Source organism: Oncorhynchus tshawytscha, linkage group LG26 (assembly GCF_018296145.1).
Source record: "Oncorhynchus tshawytscha isolate Ot180627B linkage group LG26, Otsh_v2.0, whole genome shotgun sequence".
Lineage (NCBI taxonomy): Eukaryota > Metazoa > Chordata > Actinopteri > Salmoniformes > Salmonidae > Oncorhynchus > Oncorhynchus tshawytscha.
In genome coordinates this window covers 42,517,504-42,540,462 of record NC_056454.1, presented here as the reverse complement: position 1 = coordinate 42,540,462, position 22,959 = coordinate 42,517,504, and the positions used below count along the sequence as shown (strand labels likewise).

General features: G+C 44.6%; 2 protein-coding genes across 2 annotated transcripts in view; both read left to right on the top strand.

Moving 5' to 3' along the window:
- LOC112225629 (activin receptor type-2A) overlaps positions 1-22,959 on the top strand; it is a 679,452-nt gene that overhangs the window by 331,447 nt on the left and 325,046 nt on the right. The window lies entirely within an intron of this gene.
- LOC112234843 (solute carrier family 12 member 9-like) overlaps positions 1-22,959 on the top strand; it is a 54,697-nt gene that overhangs the window by 7,770 nt on the left and 23,968 nt on the right. Inside the window, exons 2-9 of the mRNA XM_024403151.2 lie at positions 2,266-2,400; positions 2,782-2,919; positions 3,496-3,813; positions 6,448-6,555; positions 6,644-6,755; positions 15,380-15,537; positions 19,424-19,506; positions 20,543-20,667. Coding sequence (XP_024258919.1) covers positions 2,266-2,400; positions 2,782-2,919; positions 3,496-3,813; positions 6,448-6,555; positions 6,644-6,755; positions 15,380-15,537; positions 19,424-19,506; positions 20,543-20,667 — 1,177 coding nt within the window. The remainder of the gene's footprint in view (positions 1-2,265; positions 2,401-2,781; positions 2,920-3,495; positions 3,814-6,447; positions 6,556-6,643; positions 6,756-15,379; positions 15,538-19,423; positions 19,507-20,542; positions 20,668-22,959) is intronic.

The window sequence follows — 22,959 nt, the reverse complement described above, 5'->3', positions numbered from 1 at the left end:
ACGCCATAGGATGTTTTTGTGTTGGTTAAGGGCAGTCAGGTCTGGGGAGAACCAAGGGCTATATCTGTTCCTGGTTCTAAATTTCTTGAATGGGGCATGTTTATTTAAGATGGTTAGGAAGGCATTTTTAAAAAATATCCAGGCATCCTCTACTGACGGGATGAGATCAATATCCTTCCAGGATACCCCGGCCAGGTCGATTAGAAAGGCCTGCTCGCAGAAGTGTTTCAGGGAGCGTTTTACAGTGATGAGTGGAGGTCGTTTGACCGCTGACCCATTAGATGCAGGCAGTGATCGCTGAGATCTTGGTTGAAGACAGTAGAGGTGTATTTAGAAGGGAAGTTGGTTAGGATGATATCTATGAGGGTGCCCATGTTTAAGGCTTTGGGGAGGTACCTAATAGGTTCATTGATAATTTGTGTGAGATTGAGGGCATCAAGTTTAGATTGTAGGATGGCTGGGGTGTTAAGCATGTTCCAGTTTAGGTCGCCTAGCAGCACGAACTCTGAAGATAGATGGGGGGCAATCAGTTCACATATGGTGTCCAGAGCACAGCTGGGGGCAGAGGGTGGTCTATAGCAGGCAGCAACGGTGAGAGACTTGTTTTTAGAGAGGTGGATATTTAAAAGTAGAAGTTCAAATTGTTTGGGTACAGACCTGGATAGTAGGACAGAACTCTGCAGGCTATCTTTGCAGTAGATTGCAACACTGCCCCCTTTGGCAGTTCTATCTTGTCTGAAAATGTTGTAGTTTGGAATTAAAATTTCTGAAATGAAACCTGTTAAATTTGGTTTAAATATTGCAAAAACAAAGTGTTGGAGAAGAAAGTAAAAGTGCAATATGTGCTATGTAAGAAAGCTAACGTTTCAGTTCCTTGCTCAAAACATGAACATATGAAAGCCGGTGGTTCCTTTCAATATTCCCAGGTAAGAAGTTTTAGGTTGTAGTTATTATAGGAGTATTTCCCTCTATACCATTTGTATTTCATTAACCTTTGACTATTGGATGTTCTTATAGGCACTTTAGTATTGCCAGTGTAACAGAATAGCTTCCGTCCCTCTCCTCGCTCCTACCTGGGCTCAAACCAGGAACACGTCGACAACAGCCACCTTCGAAGCAGCGTTACCCATGTAGAACAAGGGAAACAACCACAGGCTCAGAGCGAGTGACGTTTGAAACGCTATTAGCCCGTGTTAACTAGCTAGCCATTTCACATCGGTTACACCAGCCTCATTTCGGGAGTTGATAGGTTTGAAGTCATAAACAGTGCAATGCTTGACGCACAACGAAGAGCTGCTGGCAAAACGCACGAAAGTGCTGTTTGAATGTACGCGCCTGCTTCTGCCTACCACCGCTCAGTCAGATACTTGTATGCTCAGTCAGATTATATGCAGCGCAGGACACGCTAGATAATATCTAGTAATATCATCAACCATGTGTAGTTAACTAGTGATTATGATAAGTTTAATGCTGGCTAGCAACTTACCTTGGCTTACTGCATTCACTTAACAGGCAGTCTCCTCGTATATTGACTTGTTTATACTGTATTATTGACTGTATGTTTGTTTTACTCCATGTGTAACTCTGTGTCGTTGTATCTGTCGAACTGCTTTGCTTTATCTTGGCCAGGTCGCAATTGTAAATGAGAACTTGTTCTCAACTTGCCTGCCTGGTTAAATAAAGGTGAAATAAAAAACGAGAGCGAGGCAGGTCGTTATTGTTGGAATAGTTAACTGGTTGCAAGATTGAATCCCCCGAACTGACAAGGTGAAAATATGTCGTTCTGACCCTGAATGACGCAGTTAACCCACCGTTCCTAAGCCGTCATTGAAAATAAGAGTGTTCTTAACTGACTTGCCTAGTTAAATACATTTTCTTTTTAAATTTTACAATCGGCAGATTGGCTCCCAAAAATACCGATTTCCGATTGTTATGAAAACTTGAAATCGGCCATTCTAATTAATTGGTCGACCTGTAATCTGAATGCCTTGGCATGATGTTTTGGTTAATAATGACATGACTCTGTATGAGGGAGGTGGGTCAAACTGCTGTCTCAACTGTGTAGTTAAGGTGAAAGCTAATGAGAATTCCCCACTGCACGTTCTTATAGACAATTACTGTAAATTCCAGTTTCAACTTCCTGTAGGAAAGTTGTTCCACCACTTGTTAAATCACCAAACCCAGTTCCCATTAGGGACTTTGAGATTATTTGAATTCATTGTGTTGTTTAACCATAGTGTGGCCCTTGTGTTCTCTCCTCCTCAGGTTTCGTGGTGGGCCAGTGTGGGCTGTATCAGGCCATAGCCATGTTCTTAGTGGCCTACTTCATCATCAGTATGACCGTGCTGTCTGTGTGTGCCATCTCAACCAATGGAGCCCTGGACGCAGGAGGGGCCTACTGTATCCTCCTCAGCAATACACACACACACACACACACAGCTGAATATGATAGTCAGATGTATAGACATATATTATTTCAGGTGATGTATGAATGCCTTTCTCACACCACCCCATATACTTTACACACACTCTACCTCAGTGTTCTTTCTATTTCATTAATGTAGCATTGCATTTGTTCAGGTATTGGTGTGTGTGCCAGTGAATGGCTGGTATTGCTTTAATTTTTATCTGTAAGACACATTGTGAGTGTGTGAGAGGTGGGTGGGTGTGTATGTCTGTGCCTATTCTTTCAGTGCCTTCACTACACTTTAGTGTGCACATACAAACACACACTCTCTCTCACACACACATTGAACCAACCTTAACTCCCTCCTCCCCTAGACATGATAAGTCGTGCGTTGGGGCCAGAGTTTGGGGGCAGTCTAGGTGTTATGTTCTTCCTGGCTAATGTGTGTAGCAGTGCCCTCTATATACTGGGTCTGGTTGAGGCCATAGTAGCAACTTTTGGGCTTCCAGAAGGTATACAGCCATACTCTCTCCCTTTTCCTGCTTTGTTTGAAGGTCAATGTTTTTTGGGATAGATCTTGTCCTGGAGGCAGAGCTGTGCGATTTCCACAAGATGGGCCAGCGGTCAAGTCAAGATTGGCTATATATTGTAAAAAATTGATAAACAAAAATGTACTTTTTGGTCTTAATTTAAGGTTAGGCATAATGTTGGAAGTGTGGTGCGGTTTAAAATCAGATTTTATTACTTTTTAGCTGTGACAGCTAGTGACTGCCCTGCAGAGCTGCCTCCAGTACATGAGCCATCCCAATAAATGCCAACCTGCGCTATGTTTACATTGACAGACTAGTTTTCTAGTATTTTTGTATTTCATCTAAAACTAATCTGATTTCACAATGGCTACTAATGCATTGCATGCCCATGTTAATGCTCATATATTTAAATGTATTCAGTTTAATTCAAACTGAATTGGATTCCTACCCTTTGACCTTTCATGATCTGTTTCAGCTTTCACCCTCATTCCTTCACTCTCTCATTAACCCCCTACACCTTTTAACCTACTCACCACCATCCCTTCCTTCCCACTCCAGATGGGGTGAGCCCAGCGGGTTCCCTCCAGGTGTTGCCAGCTGGGTATTGGTGGTCGTTGCTCTATGCCACCGGCATCCTCCTCCTCTGCCTGCTTGTGTGTCTGGTGGGGGCAGAGATCTATGCCAAGGCCTCCTTCCTCATCTTCCTGGTGGTCATGATTGTGCTGGCCAGCATCTTTATCAGCTTCTTCGCCATGCGCCCGCGTACCATCCTCCTGCCTGCCGCCCTGCCCGTCCACAACAACACAGGGCCACAGCCACCCAACATGGCCAACTTTACCGGCTTTAAACTGGACACACTGCTGGGCAACCTGGATGGTGAGTAAGGGGTGTGTGTGCTACTCCCCAACATACACGTGTGCTTAATGCACTGTATGTGTCATTTTAAATACAATTTCGCTTGATTTAAGGCTGCAATATATCACTTTTTGGGCACCACTACCAAATTCACATTGAAAGCTCTATAACACACATTTATTTCTCATTGAAAGCAAATCCAAAAAGCAGTAGATCTTATCTGTGCGCGCTATGCTTCCTGTTCTTGAGTTTAGTTTTTGCATCTTTTACTTTCGGTTTTGTACACCAGCTTCAAACAGCTGAAAATACAATATTTTTGGTTATGGAAAATATATTTCACAGCTGTTTAAATTTGTACAAAATTCTCCACACTATACTTGCTTGTTTTCTCACATAAACTGAAATTAGGCTAACTATTACAATTTTAGCAACCAGGAAATGGTGGAGCAATTTGTGCATAATGCATCTTTAAGGAATGAATATAGCAAATAATTATTAAGGTGAGCATATGTGAGTGACGTCTCATGTCAGTTATGCACATACTTTATGGTGGCAGAATTGACTGGTTTATCACACAGACACACACACCATTTATAGCCTTAGACAGGGTTGCTGGCAGTGAAAAAGGTAATTGATTATTTAGTTGTAATTAGTGGGTCTCGTAAATATCCTTTGGCTCCCCATTTCCACCGTAACGTACCAACCTGACTACTGAGCTGAAGGATTTATATTCAGGGTGGAAATCAACCTTTGCCTTCGAAGACCTTGTTGTCAACAAAATCCCACATTGACACACCTCACACTGTTTGCCACTGTAAAGCTTTCCCTCCAATAATAAGGAAGTAGGTTAGAAGTCAATAGCTTCATACAGTTGAAGTCAGAAATGTATATACACCTTAGCCAAATACCTTAACTCAGTTTTTCACAATTCCTGACATTTAAGCCTAGTAAAAATACCCTATCTTAGGTCAGTTAGGATCACCACTTTATTTTAAGAATGTAAAATGTCAGAATAATAGTAGAATGATTCATTTCAGCTTTTATTTCTTTCATCACATTCCCAGTGGACCAGAAGTTTACATGAACTCAATTAGTATTTGGTAGCATTGCCTTTAAATGGTTTAACTCGGGACAAAGTTTTGGGGAGCCTTCCACAAGCTTCCCACAATAAGTTGGGTGAATGTTGGCCCATTCCTCCTGACAGAGCTGGTGTAACTGAGTCAGGCTTGTAGGCCTCCTTGCTCGCACAAGCTTTTTCAGTTCTGCCCACACATTTTCTATGGGATTGAGATCAGGGCTTTGTGATGGCCATTCCAATACCTTGACTTTGTTGTCCTTAAGCCATTTTGCCACAACTTTGGAAGTATGCTTGGGTCATTGTCCATTTGGAAGACCCATTTGCGAGCAAGCTTTAACTTCCTGACTGATGACTTGAGATATTGCTTCAATATATCAATATAATTTTCCTCCTCTTGATGATGCCATCTATTTTGTGAAGTGCACCAGTCCCTCCTGCAGCAAAGCACACCCACAACATGATGCTGCCACCCCCGTGCTTCACGGTTGGGATGGTGTTCTTCGGCTTGCAAGCCTCCCCCTTTTTCCTCCAAACATAACGGTCATTATGGCCAAACAGGTCGATTTTTGTTTCATCAGGCCAGAGGACATTTCTCAAAAGTATGATCTTTGTCCCCATGTGTAGTTGCAAACCGTAGTCTGGCTTTTTTTAATGGCAGTTTTGGAACAGTGACTTCTTCCTTGCGGAGCGGCCTTTCAGGTTATGTCGATATAGGACTCATTTTACTGTGGATATAGATACTTTTGTACCTGTTTCCTCCAGCATCTTCACAAGGTCCTTTGCTGCTGTTCTGGGATTGATTTTCAGTTTTTGCACCAAAGTACGTTCATCTCTAGGAGACAGAACGCGTCTCCTTCCTGAGTGGTATGACGGCTGCGTGGTCCCATGGTGTTTATACTTGCGTGCTATTGTTTGTACAGATGAACGTGGTACCGTCAGGCATTTGGAAATTGTTCCCAAGGATGAACCAGACTTGTGGAGGTCTACATTTTTTTTTCTGAGGTCTGTGCTGATTTCTTTTGATTTTCCCATGATGTCAAGCAAATAGGCACTGATTTTGAAGGTAGGCCTTGAAATACATCCACAGGTACACCTCCAATTTACTCAAATTATGTCAATTAGCCTATCAGAAGCTTCTAAAGCCATGACTATTTAATGGAATTTTCCAACCTGTTTAAAGCACAGTCTATGTAAACTTCTGACCCACTGGAATTGTGATACAATGAATTATAAGTTAAATAAATTGTCTGTAAACAATTGTTGGAAAAATTACCTGTGTCATGCACAAAGTAGATGTCCTAACCGACTTGCCAAAACTATAGTTTGTTAACAAGAAATTTGTGGAGTGGTTGAACAACGAGTTTTAATGACTCCAACCTAAATGTATGTAAACTTCTGACTTCAACTGTAACAAACTATATCTGAACTTGACATGGCAAGATGAAGCATTTCTGTCCTTTTTGAATTCTAAGTCCTCCTTAAAGGCAAGAGGCATGCATGTTAATCAATTCAATTTGTGTTCTTTGGGGAGGATTTGAACATGAAGCTGATTGAATTTATATCTAACCCTCCCCTAGCTGACTATGCTGTGGACTACACAACAGGAACCATGATGTCCTTTGCCACGGTGTTTGCAGTCATGTTTAACGGTTGCACAGGCATCATGGCGGGATCCAACATGTCAGGTAATAAATCGTTTTTTGATCAAAGGAGTCGGTCAGGAATGTATGATTGTCTGTGTTGTGTCTAACCTGGTGTTGTGCTGTGTCCCAGGTGACCTAAAGAACCCTAGCTACTCTATCCCTCGAGGAACCATCACAGCTGTCATCTTCACCTTCATCATCTACAACCTCCTCAGTCTGATGGTGGCCTGCTCCTGTGACCGGTCAGTCTCACACACACACACACACACACTAGTTTGGGCGTAATCTATGTAGATAAACACACCTGTAACACATATGTTCACATACAGATATAGGCACACAAACACACAAAAACATTTGCATTCAATGAAAGAGACACACTCGCATTTACAATTCTATCTCTCTCCGACACACTTGTTCTCACTCCCTCTCCCATCTCTAGCTCAGTGCCAGTGTGCAGTATTGATGTGGCACTAACACAAGTGTTGCCAAAGTGCTAAAGTGACATAAAAGGCCCTTTAAAGATGCATTGGAAATCAATACAGCCATCAATTATACTCCTCCCTGTCCTCCCATCTGCCTGTTTCGCCCTCTCCCCCTCAGTAGATCAGACATTGGCAGATCGAAAGGGAAGGGAATTATGCTGACTCATTGACCGTGTTCACATGCCCACCAAAATCCCGTTATTATTCGGGATACTCAAGTATTGTTTTTGAGTTGACGCATATTAACATCATATCCCATTTATAATAACCCGAAAAAGCTTGTATCGTGGATATGAGAAATGCTGATCTTAGATGGGATACTGTGGCATGTATGCCAGCAGCATACTACCCTGCATACCACTGCTGGCTTGCTTCTGAAGCTAAGCAGGGTTGGTCCTGGTCAGTCCCTGGATGGGAGACCAGATGCTGCTGGAAGTGGTGTTGGAGGGCCAGTAAGAGGCACTCTTACCTCTGGTCTTAAAAAATATCCCACTGCCCTGTGTAGAGTGCTGTCTTTCAGATGGGACGTTAAACGCGTGTCCTGACTCTGAGTACATTAATAATCCCATGGCACTTATTGTAAGAGTAGGGGTGTTAACCCCAGTGTCCTGGCTAAATTCCCAATCTGGCCCTCAAACTATCATGGTCACCTAATAATCCCCAGTTTACAATTGGCTCATTCATTCCCCTCCTTTCCCCTGTAACTATTCCCCAGTTCGTGGCTGTAAATGAGAACGTGTTCTCAGTCAACTTACCTGGTAAAATAACAGATAAATAAATCCAAACATCTTATCCAGTTTACTGTTTTTGCAGTCTGCTCAGGGTCAGTATTGAATATCATGGGTGTTGATGTTTTCATCTGATTATCAAACAAATCACTTAAAATGTTTGTTTTTTAAAGTAGCCTATACCTGCGCATTTCCATCCACCATAAATGATGGAATTATTTTGCTGATACACCGTAGCCTACTGGACCGTATAGCCTAGTGGCTTCGGCTACTTCCACCCCTAATTTAGATACATTTCTGCTTATAATTTCCAGCATTTGGTAGGCCGTTTATCAACTATAATTAGATACATGCAGCTTCTCACTAAAGTAGTGCTAACCAGAATGTCTTACATCAATAGAATGAATGAATTTAGTAATGTAGTTAACACCGGTAAAGTTCTCTGTTTGGTTAGGGACCGTGGAGGAAACTCCACAACGGTGAAAAGATTATCCCTGTGCAAAATGTCCAATTGTCATCCGTTTGGCCAGTTAAGGAAATGAAAAGCTGAGAAAACGATGAAACACCTTTCTGATAAAACTTCAGTTTGCCTTGGGTGCATATTATATGTGGTAGATATACTGTCTGCTTACGTTAGTGTAAAATATATAAGTTGCATTTGCATTTTCCGGAGATGCCGAAAGACCGAAGTCCTTTTTCTCCACTCCTGTTCCCGATACACATATGTAACCCATGTTATCTCATTTTAAGCCTACTACAAGAAATTGTTAATTCTGTAGGAGTTCATATGATTTTCCTCTACACGTGAGAGGTTATAGGTCTATAGTCAGTGTCCAGATTTCTGTTACTTTTCCATTTAACCCATATGAACTTAAATGAGGAATATTCCCTTTATTCATGGATATCAAAAGGTGCATGTAAACAGCTCATCCCGAATAAGACCGTAAGCAAGATATGAGCAACTGTGGAATACTTTGCGCATGTAAATGTGGTCGTTGATGGATAATGTAGTCGTTGATCAGACACACTGGATCATGAAGTCATAGGTGGTTGATTTCTACACAATCTAGATCATGAGAAGTGGCATTCAGGACCGGTCAGTACCTCTCGCATGCACGCATACATTCTTTTTTACACTGAGGAAATGGAGTCCATTTCAATCCATACTTCAGGATATGAACAAAGGATAACAAGAATGCATTTCCTCCTTCGGTGTGTTCAGTTATCTAGCTGTGTCCTTATCTGCTGTTGGTTTAGCGTTGCTTTATTGCTGTTGGACAGGGCCCGGCATGCAGTGGAGTGGGACGTTATTGGTCTTAGATAGTCGGACTGAATGGAGGAAATGTACAGGGTTTATGAATGATACTGCCTCCAAGGTCCTTTTATGGTACTTGATGGTGTGTCAACCATATCTAAAACTTATCCTGAACTGTCTTAGTAGTTACTGTACATGTGAAAACACACTGACTGCTCCTCCAGTTGTACATAGAGTACAGTGACCCGTGGAAGAGTACAGTGACCCGTGGAAGAGTACAGTGACCCGTGGAAGAGTACAGTGACCCGTGGAAGAGTACAGTGACCCGTGGAAGTGATAATGATACCTTGGCCAGGGCTAAAGTCACCATTTCATCATGCATGTTACTGGAATCATAAACGTGTTATTTCTGGCCATGGAATTCCACATTGATTGTAGCCTAATTTACTTAAAAGGGCTGTATAACATTCTTGACTAGAGGTAAACTCTCATAAATGCACATTTACATTATGAAACAGTTACACCCTTGTCACAAGGTAGGTCACAGGTTGTCTTTCAACAATAGGCCACATTTCCTTTAGTTGAAAGCTACAATTGGTAAGGCTGCAGAAAAAGGGGCCAGAGTTTTTCCAAGTCAAGTCACTATTCAGAAAAACTCCTGGCGCTTGTCACGGATTGTTACGTCTGTCACCAAACTAAAGAGAATTTTCTGCACTTTTAAAGTCAATGTGTCACCAGTGTGTCATTAAGAGACAGACTAAATGGATTACTCAGATTAAATAGGGAGAATGTGCATTAAAGCCATCAGTCAACGTCATGTCAAAGTGACATTACTAAATGCCAAACACTGGACCCCCCCTTCACCACGGACACTCTCTGCATTGCTATAGCAACAAAGCCTCATTGAAGGGAAAGCGGTTGAATGTCTCATGGTCTGGGTAAGTGATTTTCACTGGGGGGAACAAATAAAAGCTTTTTGTGTTGGACTTTATTCCCCCTTTTTTTGGTAAAAAAAAAGTAACTTAGTAGCAGTACCCAGAAGTATCCAACAGGTGGAGGTCACACCATCTCACATGAAGAGCTCCCTTTGTATTTCACTCTGACATTGAGGGGTTTCTTAGGTAGCGTTTACACAGGCAGCGCAATACTGATCTTTTCCCCACTAATTGATATTTTGACCAGTCACATTAGTAGTTTTCACATCAAATTAGATTTTTTCAGAGCTGATCTGATTGGTTGAAAAATATCAGATTTGGGCTACCTGTTTGGATGCAACCTTACAGATGCAGAAATGGTGTAACCTTTGAATAAAGCCAAAGTAAATTGCTCCCCTCTTCAGCTAGTTACTCTGCATTCTTGGTAAAAGGCACTGTGTTCACTTAACATAAATGTCAGGGAGATTTAAGAATGGCTGTTCAGATCTACAATAGTGCTGCCTTTTGGGAGAATGACATCTGATGCATACCTGAATAGGTTACAGGTGTACAGTTAGAGTGTGTATGTGTTCTAGATGGTTCTGGGAAGGTGCATAGGAGCCCAAAGTAAAAGACGATGATGACTGTTTCCTGTCCAGCTATGAGAAGTATATTAACCCAGTGTGACAGGGTAGGTAGTGGTGACAGATAGCCCATTGCCAACTTTCCAGCCCAATCCCCCAACATACAGTAAGCTTAGAGTGAGTGTGTCTGTATCTTGTTTAGGGACTGAGACCTGAATGATCTGTGTGTATCTCTTTCTTTGGACAAGTGAAGAGTGTGTGTGTGTGCATTCGTTCTCTGGATGACTAACTACAGAGTGTGGTTGTATCTTTAACTTCCCTCTATGGATGAGTGACATTGGAGGGTGTATATATGCAGGTGTGGTGCATGTGTGTGTCTCTGGTTGAGTGACTTTGTGTGTGTACACCTCTGTGTATTGTGCATCAGTGACCTGTTGACTAATCCCATCCTGCTATAGAAGCTTATGTATTTATTACTGGCTGAATAATTATATTAATTTAAATCTGCCTCCCTCTTTTGTTCTGCTATCTTCAACATGCAGCCTGGTGTGTGTGTGTGTGTGGAAGCTGTGCAGTCCCACAAGGCTCTCCATCTCTTAGCTTTTTCTTCTGTTTTTCAGCCCCCCCATATGGCTTTTATTTGTGTTAGAGAATGTGGTACTGTTTTTCACTCCCTCCCGTTCTCCCTTGAGCATCTTGTCTCCTCCCTAGCTTCCCCTGGGGCTGTTTAATTCTCTCATGTCCCCCTCACACTCGCTGGCTCGTAGTGCTAGTCTCTTGTCCAGACATTGAGGCAACAAGTCCAACATTCTCAGTCTGTCTGCCCTCCTCTGCTTTCATCTCATACCTCTGTTCCCTTGCAATCACCCCACTGCAGAGTGCCTGTCCTTGGCTCTCTCTGTCCATCCATCCTTTATTTGCTTGCTATCGCTCCACCACAGATCTCTCTCGTTGTCGGTCTCTGTCCGTCTCTGATCTCTTTCTGTATCTTTCTCTGTCCCTGCCAACACACAGGGATAGAGATGGAGAAGACAATGAGGAGGTTCATGTTATGTTGCCCATGACCTCTGGAAGAGGTAGCTGCTACATAAGCAACAGCTAATGGGGATCCTAATAAGGAAATTAAAAAACAACCATAAAAATAGTAGAAGGAATGAGAATGTAGCAAAACAATAGGTAATATGAGAAAAGGGTGAAAGTAGAGAGTCTGAGATTGAGAGGTAGAGTGAATGCGAAAGAGTAGCAGAGGGGTGGAGAGGAGATCTACAGGCCTTGTTAGCTGTTGATCCCATTTAATACTCCTCAGCCTGTCTCTCTCTCTGTCTGTGTTGCTCTCTCTCTGCCTCTCTCCCCCCTGTAGTTGGTTTTGAAGCTTATTTAAAAGAAATGGCAAAATAATATTAACGTATGAATAAACAAATGATGTGTAGAATGAGAATGAACGTCCAGTCTCTCCAGGCTCTCATTTAGCTGCACTCCCCTCCTAAAATGTTTTTCTTCTGTCAGGTGCTTTACTTCGTTCTGTTCTTTATTTCCATGGCACAGCTCATTCCAGTTTCATGATCTGATCAATAATCTGTATTATGGGATGGAGGGGAGGACGCACACTCAAAAACAACTGTATACGCCTGTTTATACAAAGGCATAGCCTTCACAGACATGTTAATAAAAAAATCAAGTACCAAAATGTGCATACACACACATACATATCCTCTGCTCTCCCTCTCTGCATGGCTCACGTTCTGTCCTCCGCTCTCCCTCTCCATGGCTCCCGTTCTGTCCTCTGCGCTCCCTCTCTGCATGACTCACATTCTGTCCTCTGCTCTCCCTCTCTGCATGGCTCACGTTCTGCTCTCCCTCTCTGCATGGCTCACGTTCTGCTCTCCCTCTCTGCATGGCTCACGTTCTGCTCTCCCTCTCTGCATGGCTCACGTTCTGCTCTCCCTCTCTGCATGGCTCACGTTCTGCTCTCCCTCTCTGCATGGCTCACGTTCTGCTCTCCCTCTCTGCATGGCTCACGTTCTGCTCTCCCTCTCTGCATGGCTCACGTTCTGCTCTCCCTCTCTGCATGGCTCACGTTCTGCTCTCCCTCTCTGCATGGCTCACGTTCTGCTCTCCCTCTCTGCATGGCTCACGTTCTGCTCTCCCTCTCTGCATGACTCACGTTCTGTCCTCTGCTCTCCCTCTCTGCTTGTCTCACGTTCTGTCCTCTGCTCTCCCTCTCTGCATGGCTCACGTTCTGTCCTCTGCTCTCCCTCTCTGCATGGCTCACGTTCTGTCCTCTGCTCTCCCTCTCTGCTTGGCTCACGTTCTGTCCTCTGCTCTCCCTCTCTGCTTGGCTCATGTTCTGTCCTCTGCTCTCCCTCTCTGCATGGCTCACGTTCTGTCCTCTGCTCTCCCTCTCTGCATGGCTCACGTTCTGCTCTCCCTCTCTGCATGACTCACATTCTGTCCTCTGCTCTCCCTCTCTCTCTGCATGGCTCCCGTTCTGTCCTCTGCTCTCCCTCTCTGCATGGCTCACGTTCTGCTCTCCCTCTCTGCATGACTCACATTCTGTCCTCTGCTCTCCCTCTCTGCATGGCTCCCGTTCTGTCCTCTGCTCTCCCTCTCTGCTTGTCTCACGTTCTGCTCTCCCTCTCTGCTTGTCTCACGTTCTGCTCTCCCTCTCTGCTTGTCTCACGTTCTGCTCTCCCTCTCTGCATGACTCACGTTCTGTCCTCTGCTCTCCCTCTCTGCATGACTCACGTTCTGTCCTCTGCTCTCCCTCTCTGCATGACTCACGTTCTGTCCTCTGCTCTCCCTCTCTGCATGACTCACGTTCTGTCCTCTGCTCTCCCTCTCTGCATGGCTCACGTTCTGTCCTCTGCTCTCCCTCTCTGCTTGTCTCACGTTCTGCTCTCCCTCTCTGCATGACTCACGTTCTGTCCTCTGCTCTCCCTCTCTGCATGGCTCACGTTCTTGTTTTACCTTTATTTAACTAGGCAAGTCAGTTAAGAACAAATTCTTATTTTCAATGACTTCCTAGGAACGGTGGGTTAACTGCCTCGTTCAGGGGCAGAACGACAGATTTGTACCTTGTCAGCTCGGGGGTTTGAACCTTCCTGTTACCAGTCCAACGCTCTAACCACTAGGCTACTCTGTCCTCCGCTCTCCCTCTCTCTCTGCATGGCTCACGTTCTGTCCTCCGCTCTCCCTCTCTCTCTGCATGGCTCACGTTCTCTCCTCCGCTCTCCCTCTCTCTCTGCATGGCTCACGTTCTCTCCTCTGCTCTCCCTCTCTCTCTGCATGGCTCACGTTCTGTCCTCCGCTCTCCCTCTCTCTCTCCATGGCTCACATTCTGTCCTCTGCTCTCCCTCTCTGCATGACTCCCGTTCTGTCCTCTGCGCTCCCTCTCTGCTTGTCTCACATTCTGCTCTCCCTCTCTGCATGACTCACGTTCTGTCCTCTGCTCTCCCTCTCTGCATGGCTCACGTTCTTGTTTTACCTTTATTTAACTAGGCAAGTCAGTTAAGAACAAATTCTTATTTTCAATGACTTCCTAGGAACGGTGGGTTAACTGCCTCGTTCAGGGGCAGAACGACAGATTTGTACCTTGTCAGCTCGGGGGTTTGAACCTTCCTGTTACCAGTCCAACGCTCTAACCACTAGGCTACTCTGTCCTCCGCTCTCCCTCTCTCTCTGCATGGCTCACGTTCTGTCCTCCGCTCTCCCTCTCTCTCTGCATGGCTCACGTTCTGTCCTCCGCTCTCCCTCTCTCTCTGCATGGCTCACGTTCTGTCCTCTGCTCTCCCTCTCTCTGCATGGCTCACGTTCTGTCCTCCGCTCTCCCTCTCTCTCTGCATGGCTCACGTTCTGTCCTCCGCTCTCCCTCTCTCTCTGCATGGCTCACGTTCTGTCCTCCGCTCTCCCTCTCTCTCTGCATGGCTCACGTTCTGTCCTCCGCTCTCCCTCTCTCTCTGCATGGCTCACGTTCTGTCCTCCGCTCTCCCTCTCTCTCTGCATGGCTCACGTTCTGTCCTCCGCTCTCCCTCTCTCTCTGCATGGCTCACGTTCTGTCCTCCGCTCTCCCTCTCTCTCTGCATGGCTCACGTTCTGTCCTCTGCGCTCCCTCTCTGCTTGTCTCACATTCTGCTCTCCCTCTCTGCATGACTCACATTCTGTCCTCTGCTCTCCCTCTCTGCATGGCTCACGTTCTGCTCTCCCTTTCTGCATGGCTCACGTTCTGTCCTCTGCTCTCCCTATGCATGGCTCCCGTTCTGTCCTCTGCTCTCCCTCTCTGCTTGTCTCACGTTCTGCTCTCCCTCTCTGCATGACTCACGTTCTGTCCTCTGCTCTCCCTCTCTCTCTGCATGGCTGCCACCTCTTTATGATGGCTTTGTTTTGGAGTGCAGGTTTTAAAATGTCAAGCTTGTTCAGATTTATACTGCACTTGCCACACGTCACAGGAATTAATAACCAGGCTATAGCATTGACCAGCTCCATTACGCAAGCTCACGCGTGTATGTATGTATGTATGTATACATACACACACACACACACACACACACACACCAGAGTAACTTTCAATGGTCCAACCAACACGTGCATACTCAAATGACTTGTGTTTTCACTACTCTGTGTGTGTGCTGCTGGTGGATGGTAACATTTTTAAAGTGAATCATTATTAAGAATGTCAGAGCCTGATTTAAAGCAATGGTTCATAAACGTTTAACTGCGGCACACAAACAATAATGCAGACCAACACTCACACACCAAATAACACACACACACAAATCATATCATTGGCATTTCCTAATTTTCAGACAGAGGGGACAGACAGAAAAACAGACAGAGATGGGTGGAGTGGGGGAGGGTTTCATATGCATGTATATCATCTGATTTCTCTCTCATCCTCTCTCAGTATTCTCCTCCAGAGGGACTACAGTTTCCTGCGGGACATTAATGTGTGGAACCCGTTGGTGACCGTTGGTGTGTACTCCTCCACCATGTCTGCTGCCATGAGTAACCTGATAGGGGCCTCTCGCATCCTCTTCGCCCTGGCACGGGACGACCTGTTTGGTGGGTACACCTATGTCTTCTTTCTCACGATCCACCTCACCCTTATGATTTCTCTTTATAGCTTCTTCTCTCTCCCTTCTCACTGGCGTTGTGTGTGGATATGGGAGATGAATAGCAGTATTAAGCAGGTTTCCCCTGTAGAGTGGGTAACTGGAGCAGAACAGATGAACTAGACTGAACCATGCTGAACTAGACTGAACCAAACTGACAGTGGCTCAGGATCACTAGCAATGCCTTTCAGGGGTTAAACATATATTTTAGCTTATGGGTTTTGTTTTTTACCTTGTGACTGTATGATTAAAGGTGTTTAAGTTAAAGTTCTCATCGTGTGTGTCATTCATGGTGCAACCTGCTTGCCACTGTCCTACACCCACTGGGTAATGGATCCCCTAATATAGTGTAACACACCTCTTCATCTCACCCAGTTTTATAATATCTGCTTTTGTCTTTGCGCTTCACCTTCCCTTTTTTATTTTTCCTCCCTCTCTCCATCCTCTTATTTTCCTCCCTCTCTCCATCCTCTTATTTTCCTCCCTCTCTCCATCCTCTTATTTTCCTCCCTCTCTCCATCCTCTTATTTTTCCTCCCTCTCTCCATCCTCTTATTTTTCCTCCCTCTCTCCCTCTTATTTTCCTCCCTCTCTCCCTCTTATTTTCCTCCCTCTCTCCATCTTATTTTCCTCCCTCTCTCCATCTTATTTTCCTCCCTCTCTCCATCTTATTTTCCTCCCTCTCTCCATCTTATTTTCCTCCCTCTCTCCATCTTATTTTCCTCCCTCTCTCCATCTTATTTTCCTCCCTCTCTCCATCTTATTTTCCTCCCTCTCTCCATCTTATTTTCCTCCCTCTCTCCATCTTATTTTCCTCCCTCTCTCCATCTTATTTTCCTCCCTCTCTCCATCTTATTTTCCTCCCTCTCTCCATCTTATTTTCCTCCCTCTCTCCATCTTATTTTCCTCCCTCTCTCCATCTTATTTTCCTCCCTCTCTCCATCTTATTTTCCTCCCTCTCTCCATCTTATTTTCCTCCCTCTCTCCATCTTATTTTCCTCCCTCTCTCCATCTTATTTTCCTCCCTCTCTCCATCTTATTTTCCTCCCTCTCTCCATCTTATTTTCCTCCCTCTCTCCATCTTATTTTCCTCCCTCTCTCCATCTTATTTTCCTCCCTCTCTCCATCTTATTTTCCTCCCTCTCTCCATCTTATTTTCCTCCCTCTCTCCATCTTATTTTCCTCCCTCTCTCCATCTTATTTTCCTCCCTCTCTCCATCTTATTTTCCTCCCTCTCTCCATCTTATTTTCCTCCCTCTCTCCATCTTATTTTCCTCCCTCTCTCCATCTTATTTTCCTCCCTCTCTCCATCTTATTTTCCTCCCTCTCTCCATCTTATTTTCCTCCCTCTCTCCATCTTATTTTCCTCCCTCTCTCCATCTTATTTTCCTCCCTCTCTCCATCTTATTTTCCTCCCTCTCTCCATCTTATTTTTCTCCCTCTCTCCATCTTATTTTTCTCCCTCTCTCCATCTTATTTTTCTCCCTCTCTCCATCTTATTTTTCTCCCTCTCTCCATCTTATTTTTCTCCCTCTCTCCATCTTATTTTTCCTCCCTCTCTCCATCTTATTTTTCTCCCTCTCTCCATCTTATTTTTCTCCCTCTCTCCATCTTATTTTTCCTCCCTCTCTCCATCTTATTTTTCCTCCCTCTCTCCATCTTATTTTTCTCCCTCTCTCCATCTTATTTTTCTCCCTCTCTCCATCTTATTTTTCTCCCTCTCTCCATCTTATTTTTCCTCCCTCTCTCCATCTTATTTTTCCTCCCTCTCTCCATCTTATTTTTCTCCCTCTCTCCATCTTATTTTTCTCCCTCTCTCCATCTTATTTTTCTCCCTCTCTCCATCTTATTTTTCTCCATCTTATTTTTCTCCCTCTCTCCATCTTATTTTTCTCCCTCTCTCCATCTTATTTTTCCTCCCTCTCTCCATCTTATTTTTCCTCCCTCTCTCCATCTTATTTTTCTCCCTCTCTCCATCTTATTTTTCTCCCTCTCTCCATCTTATTTTTCTCCCTCTCTCCATCTTATTTTTCTCCATCTTATTTTTCTCCATCTTATTTTTCTCCATCTTATTTTCCTCCCTCTCTCCATCTTATTTTCCTCCCTCTCTCCATCCTCTTATTTTCCTCCCTCTCTCCATCCTCTTATTTTCCTCCCTCTCTCCATCCTCTTATTTTCCTCCCTCTCTCCATCCCCTGTTCTTGGCTGCATGGATTTGAGTTGAAAGTCTCTAATTTAATTAATTTCATGTATCAACTGAAATGTGGTCCTAAACATTAATTCCCTCCATCTTACTCCTTCTCCTCCTCCCTCTTGCTCTCACATACAGTTGAAGTCGGAAGTTTACATACACCTTAACAAAAATACATTTAAACTCAGTTTTTCACAATTCCTGACATTTAATCATAGTAAAAATTAGGATCACCTCTTTATTTTAAGAATGTGAAATATCAGAATAATAGAAAAGTGATTTATTTCAGCTTTGATTTCTTTCATCACAGTCCCAGTGGGTCAAAAGTTTACATACTCAATTAGTATTTGGTAGCATTGTCTTAAACAATTTAAACTTGGGTCAAACGTTTTGGGTAGCCTTCCACAAGCTTCCCACAATAAGCTGGGTGAATTTTGGCCCATTCCTCCTGGTGTAACTGAGTCAGGTTTGTAGGCCTCCTTGCTCGCACACATTTTCTACAGGATTGAAGTCAGGGCTTTGTGATGGCCACTCCAATACCTTGACTTTGTTGTCCTTAAGCCATTTTACCACAACTTTGGAAGTATTCTTGGGGTCATTGTCCATTTGGAAGAGCCATTTGCGACCAAGCTTTAACTTCCTGATGTCTTGAGATGTTGCTTCAATATATCCACATTTTCCTGCCTCATGATACCACCTATTTTGTGAAGTGCACCAGTCCCTCCTGCAGCAAAGCACCCCCACAACATGATGCTGCCACCCCCGTGTTTTACATTTAGGATGGTGTACTTCGGCTTGCAAGCCTCCCCCTTTTTCCTCCAAACATAACGATGGTCATTATGGCCAAACAGTTCTATTTTTGTTTCATCAGACCAGAGGACATTTATCCAAAAAGTACGATCTTTGTCCCCATGTCCTCTCTGTAGTCTGGCTTTTTTATGGCAGTTTTGGAGCAGTGGCTTCTTCCTTGCTGAGCGGCCTTTCAGGTTATGTCGATTATAGGACTCGTTTTTACTGTGGATATAGATACTTTTGTACCTGTTTTCCTCCAGCATCTTCACAAGGTCCTTTGCTGATGTTTTGGGATTGATTTTCACTTTTCGAACCAAAGTACGTTCATCTCTAGGAGACAGAACGCGTCTCATTCCTGAGCTTGGTGGTATGACGGCTGCGTGGTCCCATGGTGTTTATACTTGCGTACTATTATTTGTACGGGTGAACGTGGTACCTTCAGGCAGTTGGAAATGTATTTTGATATTTCCATGATTTCAAGAAAAAAGGCACCGAGTTTGAAGGTAGGCCTTGAAATACATCCACAGGTACACCTCCAATAGGCTAATTGACATCATTTGAGTCAGAAGCTTCTAAAGCCATGACATCATTTTCTGGAATGTTTAAAGGCACAGTCAACTTAGAGTATGTAAACTTCTGACCCACTGGAATTGTGATACAGTGAATTATAAGTGAAATAATCTCTCTGTACACAATTGTTGGAAAAATTACTTGTCATGCACAAAGTAGATGTCCTAACCTACTTGCCAAAACTATAGTTTGTTAACAAGAAATTTGTGGAGTGGTTAAAAAACGAGTTTTAATGACTCCAACCTAACTGTATTCTCTTGCTCACTCCTCTCCCCCATCTGCAGGCACGGTGTTGTCTCCAGCTAAGAAGACATCTCACAATGGGAACCCTTGGGTGTCTGTCCTCCTCTCCTGGTTCCTAGTACAGGTAAGACACAGAGGAGAGAATAGGTCTGATTTCACCTGATCAATAATCTCTGATCAGGTCAGATGAAGGAAAAGGTAGATTGATATAGTAGAGAGAAGGGTAAATGGAAAAAGATAGATGGAGAGAGGAGAAGGGAAGTACTTTGAGAGTACTGAGAATTGGCCAAGACATAATGAGAAAAGGAGATGAGATGGGAGGGTAAAGATACAAAGAGACAGAAAAAATAGATGGAGGTGGAGAGAGCTCTGATAATGACTGGCTAGTCAGATACTCTTCAAGAAGCTAGTGTTAAAGTCTAAATGGCTGGTCTTTGTCTTCCTCTCTCATCCCTCGCTCCGCTTCTACACTGGAGTGGGGGAGTAATTAGAGTGAAATCATTAGCCTGTATCAGAGCTCATTAACTAGTCCTCCCCCTCTTTTCTGCCACTTGCTCTTTCTCTCTCTGCCATTTGAATGATTCACTGATGACACAAGTGTGATTCTAATCTCACTCCATGTTAAACAATCTCACAGATGAGAGAAAGGGAGCGAGGGAGGTCAGGAAGGAAGGTGAAAGGTGTTGGGCCAAAAGGGAGATGGCTATAGAGACAAGTCATGCATCAATTCAAAGTGATCCAGATGATATTTGAGGAAGAGGGAAACCTTGGGACTGATTTAGAAGCCCCTCTATCTTTGTGTTCTGACCTTTTGTAAAGGGCTGTGTGATGTTAGTGATAGCTCAGCCTCTCAGAAGAGCTTGGTGATTACCATGGGTTTATATGGACTGGACATACAACATGAAGACAACTGATCTGATCTCACTCTGACACAGAGAGACAGGACAGGACAATGATGCAGTGGCAGGCCCAGAAGTTGCCCATACTGTCCTATGGCTGACGGCTCAGTTAATAGCTAATTAATACTCTTATTAAAGGGGAGAACTGAGGAGACTGACTCTCACTGACTTTGTTGTGGATGTCAGAGGAGAAACTATTTCTCCCCTCCATCTCTCTCTCTCCCTCATCTATTTCTTCTCTCTCCTTTTCTCCATCTGTAGTTGGTGGTGTTCACAGGGAAGTTGAACACCATCGCCAGCATTGTAACCATCTTCTTCCTGCTGGTGTACGCAGCTGTGGACCTGGCCTGTCTGGCTCTGGAGTGGGCCTCAGCTCCTAACTTCAGGTACTAAATCAAATTGGGTTTATCACACATGCCAAATAAAACTGGTGTGAACTTTACAATTAAATGCTTGCTTATGAAACTTTAGTTTAGAAAATAATAATGCAAAATTAAATGTTAACTAACAAGGAATAAAATGCAGAAGATTGGAGCTATATACAGGAAGTAACAGGACCAGATCATTGTGCAGCTATAAACAGGGAGTACCAGTACCAGATCATTGTGCAGCTATAAACAGGGAGTACCAGTACCAGATCATTGTGCAGCTATAAACAGGGAGTACCAGTACCAGATCATTGTGCAGCTATAAACAGGGAGTACCAGTACCAGATCATTGTGCAGCTATAAACAGGGAGTACCAGTACCAGATCAATGTGCAGCTATATACAGGGAGTACCAGTACCAGATCAATGTGCAGCTAAATACAGGGAGTACCAGATCAATGTGCAGCTAAATACAGGGAGTACCAGATCAATGTGCAGCTAAATACAGGGAGTACCAGATCAATGTGCAGCTAAATACAGGGAGTACCAGTACCAGATCAATGTGGAGCTATATACAGGGAGTACCTTCCTCTTGCAGGAACTGCTGACACACTCCAGCCACATGAGGTCTAGCATTGTCTTGCATTAGGAGGAACCCAGGGCCAACCACACCAGCATATGGTCTCACAAGGGGTCTGAAGATCTCTGGCGAGCACATGGAGGGCTGTGCGGCCCCCCAAAGAAATGCCACCCCACACCATGACTGACCCACCGCCAAACCGGTCATGCTGGAGGATGTTGCAGGCAGCAGAACGTTCTCCACGGCGTTTCCAGACTGTCACGTCTGTCACGTGCTCAGTGTGAACCTGCTTTTATCTGTGAAGAGCACAGGGCGCCAGTGGCGAATTTGCCAATCTTGGTGTTCTCTGGCAAATGCCAAACGTCCTGCACGGTGTTGGGCTGTATGCACAACCCCCACCTGTGGACGTCGGGCCCTCATACCACCCTCATGAAGTCTGTTTCTGACCATTTGAGCAGACACATGCACATTTGTGGCCTGCTCGAGGTCATTTTGCAGGGCTCTGGCAGTGCTCCTCCTTGCACAAAGGCGGAGGTAGCGGTCCTGCTGCTAGGTTGTTGCCCTCCTACAGCCTCCTCCACGTCTCCTGATGTACTGGCCTGTCTCCTGGTAGCGCCTCCATGCTCTGGACACTACGCTGACAGACACAGCAAACCTTCTTGCCACATCTCGCATTGATGTGCCATCCTGGATGAGCTGCACTACCTGAGCCACTTGTGTGGGTTGTAGACTCCGTCTCATGCTAACACTAGAGTGAAAGCACCACAAGCATTCAAAAGTGACCAAAACATCAGCCAGGAAGCATAGGAACTGAGAAGTGGTCTGTGGTCCCCACCTGCAGAACCACTCCTTTATTGGGGGTGTCTTGCTAAATGCCTATAATTTCCACCTGTTGTCTATTCCATTTGCACAACAGCATGTGAAATTGATTGTCAATCAGTGTTGCTTCCTAAGTGGACAGTTTGATTTCACAGAAGTGTGATTGACTTGGAGTTACATTGTGGTGTTTAAGTGTTCCCTTTATTTTTTTGAGCAGTGTATATACTGTATATATTCCTATTCATTGAACAAGTAAACTTTTAGTACTGTGTGTGTGTGTGTGTGCACATGCGTCCGTGTGTGTTTTAGTGCAGATGTATTTGAGGAGCTTAATCTCACTCAGTACTACAGGGTTCTCCTGTCCTGTGATGTCCTCTGAGGAGCTGCGCTGATCCTGCTGTTGGGCCCTGTGGAGGGGGAGGGGGGGGGCAGGTCTGGGCCGTGGGGCTTCCTCTCTGGTCTGGTAGAGGTGGTGGTCTGGTGCAGGGTAGTAGGCTGGGCCCGGTGTGTGTAAAGGGTCGTCGGTATGGGGGGGTTGGATAAAGGTGGGGTTGTTGGGTGGTGAGGAGCTGCAGCTTCTCTCTAGGAGTCTCTACAGTCTGCTCTCTGTGCTGTAGCACCCTCTTGATGACAGACAACTCCTTTGCCATCTCCTCCTTTACCTGAACCAGCTCTCTCCTCATGGTGGCCTTTACCACCTCAAGTGCGGTGGTAAGGCTCTCTCTGAGCTCCTGGACAGAGTTCTTCAGGTGGGTCATGCACTGGTTGATCTGGTCCTGTAGAAGCTCTGTGTCTGGGCTGATGGTGGTATAGCTGGGGGGCTGCTCCTTCAGCTCAGTAACCCATACATCTAACAAAGCCAGCCTGTCTCTCAGCAGGCTGATGGTAGTGTGGTCTTGGCTCTGGTGGTTG